The 6,791-nt window shown below is 42.6% G+C and overlaps 1 protein-coding gene across 2 annotated transcripts; it reads right to left on the bottom strand.

Moving 5' to 3' along the window:
* Window positions 1–2,656: 2,656 nt before the first annotated feature.
* LOC123397746 lies at window positions 2,657–6,334 on the bottom strand. 2 transcript variants are annotated; one of them, XM_045092283.1, is made up of 5 exons: window positions 6,245–6,334; window positions 6,025–6,129; window positions 3,244–3,407; window positions 3,047–3,151; window positions 2,657–2,968 (listed from the first exon to the last, which is right to left on the bottom strand). In XM_045092283.1, exons 1-5 carry the CDS (start codon window positions 6,246–6,248, stop codon window positions 2,855–2,857), a joined length of 492 nt encoding a protein of 163 aa, XP_044948218.1. In that variant the 5' UTR covers window positions 6,249–6,334; the 3' UTR covers window positions 2,657–2,854. The 2 variants fall into 2 exon arrangements, with proteins under 2 accessions (XP_044948218.1, XP_044948219.1); XM_045092284.1 differs by having other exon boundaries at window positions 2,657–2,965.
* Between the last annotated feature and the right edge of the window lie 457 nt (window positions 6,335–6,791).

Raw genomic sequence — 6,791 nt, 5'->3', positions numbered from 1 at the left:
CAAGACACTGGCACAAGAAGTCGCAGGCTTCCTTCGCAGCAAGCTCGATCCTTCCGGCTGTCTCCACGATCTCCGCCTCCACCGTAGGATCCACGCCTCTACCAAGAACCGATTGGCTCTAGATACCACTTGTGAGGACCGGAAGTAATTTGAACAATAACAGGGGACTGATCATAGCTAAAAAGTAGAGAATTGAGGTAGTTTCGGGAGCTAGGGTTTGTATTGAGCAAAGGGGAAAGGTGTAGCTCACCACCGGCGGCTAGGGTAGGAACCCAAATATCTTTTACATGCCTCCACCGAAGGGGTTGGGCAGGGCTTATAAAGCCATAGCTGGAAAGTAGAAGCTAAAAGCAAAGGAGCACATGCTCGTGCTATAGAACAAGACGAGGCTCAACAGCCGTAGGATAGACAATCAACGATTAGTGAAAGTTACTCCCATGCATGAACGCTAGCCATTGGATGTAAGACGTAGGAACCAGATCAGAGGACTCTGTATCCTGACAACTCAGAAGACGAAGATGTTGCCGTTGCAAATAAAGTTGATGTTGTTCCTTCCCCTCCGTGTCGTCATCCTTTGGGCCTTGGCGGGGGTGCGTGTAGATTTGTGTCCTCATGATCCATTGGATCCGGGCCTTGACGGGGTGCGTGCAGATTTGTGTCCTCGGGATCCATTGGATCTGGTGAGCTTTGGTTTTTCTGGGCATGGCCATCGAGATTTCTGGCTTCATCCCCATGGCGCTTGGGCTGGGCGTGCTCTGTCCTTGTCGTGGATCCTAGGAATCTTGTTCTGGAGTTGGAGCAGTGCCAGATCCCGTCATGTCTCATCCCTGGTGGTTCTTCGTCTGGTTGCATCTCTCACATGTTGATCCTACTGGCCTATGTTGATGACTTCCCGGCCATGAAGAACCCATCCGCAATCTACAAGGTCACACTGGCTTCATGTTGGAGGAGTGGTGGCGGCGCGACGGCATGCGTTCAGCCCGCAACGGAGTTTGTGGTGGGTCGAAGACCCAAGGACTCCACAAATGTTCTTTCATACCATTGATGTTCTTTAATATATGTCTGGGTCTTTTCCACAAAGAAGGTGCTATCTACCATTTGTAAGGCATTACACACAATATAGTTATATATTTTCATACTTTTTTATTTTATGCATGAGATGTGATAGTATACATTATCAAATTAAAAAATCAAAATCAATTGTAAATAAAGTGGATTTCAACTATTTTCTGTCTTGCTATTTTTTCTATACATGTAAAATTTGACATGCCTTATGCCTATATATATATATGTAATAAGTAAACTCTTGAAAATGCCCGTGGCAACGCATGAACACTTTACTAGTGTGTTTAAGAGTTCTGCAGCGGAAGTGTAGTTTTTCTAAAGATAGTATTTCTAGTAGTGAATAAACAAAGAGGAATAAAGAAGGAAATAAATTCAGAAAGACGTGCAAGGAATATTAACGTGTCGACGAGCTTGGATAAGGAACCCCGTTTCCACGGTACGAGTACAAACCTATGACGTTCTCGCAGCCACCATGAACGAGCATGTACAACTCAACCATCCCGAGAAACTGGCTATACTCGTCGATATCCCAGCAGCAGATTTCGGTGGTTCATCATTGCGCGATGTCACGCCTCATTGTCGAGCAATTCGACTACGGCGGCGGCCACACGGGGCAAATTTCACTGTTTTGATTTCTTTTGAAAGTTAAGCTAGATCTAACCTTGGCTGGATTTTTTTTTTCCGAATCTAACCCTTTCACTACTATCAGAGACCTTGACGGTAGGGTATAACAACCTACCGTCGAGGTGCCTGACAGTAGGAAAATGACCTACCTCCAGGGTGTCTGGCGGTACCGCATGTGACCCTACCGTCAAGGGGCCCGGCGGTAGGCACTCGCGTGCATTGGATCTCCAATTTAGACGTTCTTTTACGCTAGGCGTGCAACCCTATCATCAGGAGCCACGGCGGTAGGTTGTTATACTCTATCGCTAAGGATTCTTACGGTGGCAAAAGGGTCACATCTGATTTTTTTTTCAACTGAGGTTAGATCCGGTTTGACTTTTTTAATAAGTGAATTTGGCCGCCACGCGGACATCAAGGGGGGTGTGGACTGCCACACATATTATAAGAAAATGTTTTGATGACCATTATTGATTATCACTTGGCCATACTGATTATTATTTTTACAAAATACCATTTCCAAGGTGTGCCATGGACTGAGACGAGGACGGACGAAAATAAATGAAGGCATGAAGCATGTAACAATATCTTTTGTTATGATGCATGGACATTTAATTTAGGCTGTATTTGGTTCAGCTTCTCTTATCAACTTTTGTTTTGAGAAGCTAAAAGCTAATTAAACGGGTAATTGTTCTAAACAGTTTTTGAGAATCCGTAGCTTTTTTGTAGTGTAAATTTTAAAGTTTGCGGTATCCTAACTTTTCAACTTTCAGCTTTTACACAACAGCTTTTTCACATCAGCGTTTTCACAACAGTTTTTTCAGAATCTGCAGCTCAACCATACACAGCCTTATGCGAGTAGTACTCATGGATCTGTCATTGCAAACTTTACGATAAACAAGGCAGGACCATATGAGAAGTGTTGACCCCCCCAAAAAAAATGTCCCCGAAATAACAAACGAGAAAGTAATAAGCAAACCACAAGAACATATTGATTGAATCAAGTCTTGCCAAGCATCATTGTATCGAGGAGTTGACAAAGTTGAATGGCGGGGGTTGACAAAACTATAAATACAAGTACTGGTTTGCTTGATCATGCATGCACGCTGGCTTATTAGCACATTGTAAGTGAAGGGGCAAAATTCAGAGCGCAGTTTGAAGCCCGGCATCATTTCATGTCCTCCAGGTGGGCATTCGGGGCGTCCTTGTGTTTTTCCTTTCCTTCCGCTTGGGAAGAGGTGGAACCCTCCATTTTACTGGCCTCAGTTGAGACGTTAGCCTTCTAAAAAACAAAAGTTCAGACGTCAGCCTTCTGCGGCCCTTTCTTGACATCACTTGGGACATCGGCCAGTACAGTTACCTTTGAATGCATCCCTTGACCATTACCAGGGTAACTCCATTCCACTGTTGGTGAGTCCATAGGTTTCCCGCTCAAACTAATCTTCAGATGGTGTTTTTCAACTTCCTGCACACAGCAAGCAGACGACGACATCAGTTACGTGCTACTCAGTGTTCACTGTAAATAATAGGTGATGATGCATGGCGACGTAGGCTCACCTTGCCGGGCCCTGAGGTCTCAACTTCAATGTTAGCGACAAGAGACGAGACCGTAAGTGCTCCCAAGCGAACGGTCTCACCTTCAGAGGCGTTGCCACCCAGCTGGACCTCCTTTTCACTTTCTATGGCTACTTTGATCGCATTGGCCGCTGCCGAAATAAGATCTGCATGCACGAACCTCCGATACTATAAGATCGCCTAATTATTTTCCCATATATTTATAACTCATTCTAATATTTCTCCACGCCAATACAAGCACTGCAAACTTTTGTTTTACTACTTCCGTTTCATTATTTTTGTGGTTGTTTTAGTATAGTGTTAAACTAAAACAACGACACTAATTATGAAACGAAGGGGTACCCATCAATGAGAGTTAACAAAGTCACATCAAACTTCTACACCATTTACCTTTACGTGGATATTCATGGAAAAAAAATCTTTATTGTGTGAGTAGTTTACTTATTATTTTAATAACACACACAATTCAGTTGCACATCCGGCCAGCCGCTATTGAAGTTGAACATCAGCACACCTGCGCGCAACTATTGTTGCATGTCCTGGCACGCAACTACAGTTGCACGTACCATGGTAATGTGTACTTCAACCGGTGTGTAAACGTAGTTGCACACCCGCCGCTGCGCGCAACTGCATGTCCACGATCACATCTGCACATCTACGGAGACTGCATGTGAAATGGGAACGTACATGTAACTGCAATTGCACGCCCGCACTAAGGGCATCTACAATGGTATCCAGTCAGCTATCTCTAAAAATTCTCACCTAAGATTTTTGATGAGGTGGAAGAGGAAAGGGGAGGAGAGAGAATAATTCTGTCGCTAAAAATACAGACGGTCTATAGCCTTGAAATATCGACACCTATCCATGGCCTATTACCGTTGCGAAAAGATCACGCGGCGAGTTGCTGTTGAAGCCTGCAATGGTTGCTGATGAGAAACTTCTGATCGTCACCATGACGGGCGGCATGTCAGCCTGTGTTCCTCATCGACGGAGGTTGTGCCAAGCAGCCCGGTGGTGCTTGACCGGCACCATGATGCAAGCGTGAGAATGTCAGAGTTCATTAGGAAATCGGCTATGGCAAATAGCGGCAGGCCTGAAAATCAGCTATAGCGAAGCTATAGCGGGCTATATCGGGTTATAGCGGCATATTTGTATGTGATACCATTTAGCGGCTTTCTACTGAAAAGACTATAGCCCCGGCTATTTAAAACTATGGGAAATCCACGACGTCCTCTCCTACTTTCATGCCTATGTGTAATGTGAATAATTTGGGCCGATCTAGTGATTAGGTGATCTGATTGATCTATCCTTGTATCTGTTTCTATCCAAATCTTCGTCTCTTCACGCTGCAAGCTTCCTGCAGCCGCCGCGTGAAACGGACATGCTAATTGCGTATGGTCGCACGAGTCTCCGCATAGCACTTCTTTGTTGATTTCTGCATACAGCAACGTTTTTGTTGGGGACTTGGATCGACGCGTACATGGACAGTTTTCGTTGAGTTTCCATTTTGATTTTACAGACAGCTAAAAAACCAACATGTTGTATAAGCCGTCTTTACCGATGTCTGCAGATGACCTAGAGAGCTACTATAGACAAATATTATCAGACTAATGTACATGCCCTCATACGCCAACTACATGTCTACAGAGCTACTATAGACAAATATTATCAGACTAATGTACATGCCCTCATACGCCAACTACATGTCTACCAGACGCGTGCAATCGTTGTTGCACACCGTTGCATGCAACTGAATGTTCACTAGCCACGTACAAACACAGTTACATATATAGTCGTCGGTCATGCAAAAGTTATATATCGTTGTTGTTTTATGACTGCTTAAAGACACGTATAACCTAAGACAACAAACAATCTATAGGACAGAGAAATATGTTAGTATAACTTTTCAGAAATTCCTATAGTACAGAAATACTAGTTGTGTGGTGTCCACCAGAGAGCTAGCCCTAGGCGTCCATTGCTATTGGGTGCAATAAATAGTAGACGATCGAATGGGTTATCTTCAATTTAGGCTGCTCCTAATGCTTCACTTTGAATAGGTGCTAAGCATGTCAACAAGGTAAAAAAATTTATGTGGCAATCTAATTAAGAAGAGAGAGAGAAGTTTGGTGTCTTCGAAGAAAACGGTGCTAGTCACGGGAACCTATGCAAAACATTAAAAAATGAAGGGATTAAGGGAACTAGCCTATGCATGCAAGACTTTAGTTGCTAAACAATTAAATGAGGCAACCTTAGCAACAACAAACTAAGCATCAATTCATTAAAGATGCTTTTAGCACCTCACTTAACACCTTTGCACTGGAGGAAGCCTTATCACAATCCCCTAATAGTATGTAGGACTTGTGATTGCGTCATGTCATATTATCGTCGATCCACTATGTTGGCTGTTCGGTCACTTATATAACATTTCAGATGGTTTTGGCGTTGCTTTGTTATAATTGCAAAGGCCAAGAGTGTTCCCTCCTGTAAAAAAAACATAACTTCTACCTCTAAGAGCCTGGCACTTCGAGAACGGCCGGCTTTGTTCTTTCATCTCTATGACAGTATAATGAGGCAGATCTACTGTGTGATACAACCGGAAAGGAAGTTTGCTAGTGTTAAATTGTTCAATTTGACAGTCGAAATCTTCCGCACTAATCTATACAGGAAATCCGCATGGCATAGTGTTCCAGCACTAAGACAAATATTTATTCTAACAAACATGTATGTTCAAATCGTATTGAGAAGTTAACACTCGAGGCATACCTTCGACTTGTTTTCTTTTAGGGTTCACGTCAAGAGCTGGTTGATCTTCCTTCTTTTTACGCTTGTGTTCATGCCTTTCAAACTTATATTCGACTGGAGTCATAGCTTGCAGAAAAATAAAATAGAAGATGACTACATTAGCAAGTAAAGCTATAAATTACGCCAGACCTAATTATGCAATTATGTATGAAAAGACATCACCAAGAATTTAGGGGCTTACCCATGGTGTGTAGCTCCGCTGACTGTTGTGGCCGGGAAGAAGCTGGAGCTTGTATCTAAGTATGATCTATATAGGCATGCGAAAGCTAATATTAGCACTTAAAAACTGGAAGGTTCCTTTGACTTGCCCTAAGAAACATTACAGATACGTACTAACAGCCCCATAAGGGGCCGATAGGTGGACCCAGGAGAAGATATATGTACCATATAACATTCTAGGATAACATATCGGATGAGTGTGTCCATATGGTGAATAATTGAGTTTTTGAACATCCAGAAAAAAGTTAAATTCAAATTCATTGTTTGTGGCTCGAAATGAAAACAGATCCTTATACCCTATAGATCAAACTTACAGAAAAAAATATATAGATTTGAACATTCACAGTGACCTTATTTTTAGTTCAATTAGAGCAAACTGGATTCAAACTTGATTTTGTATGAGATGTCTGTTGAACGGTTAACTACCACTATAAAATTTTAAAAATCTTTCATGTCTTTGCCAAAGTCTTACATATGTATAGATCAAATTTTTTTCAAGCGGAGGCAAA

The sequence above is a fragment of the Hordeum vulgare genome, chromosome 5H (assembly GCF_904849725.1).
Source record: "Hordeum vulgare subsp. vulgare chromosome 5H, MorexV3_pseudomolecules_assembly, whole genome shotgun sequence".
NCBI classification, from domain to species: domain Eukaryota; kingdom Viridiplantae; phylum Streptophyta; class Magnoliopsida; order Poales; family Poaceae; genus Hordeum; species Hordeum vulgare.
Note: the sequence above shows the minus strand (reverse complement) of the source record. Positions and strands in the feature narration are given on the sequence as shown.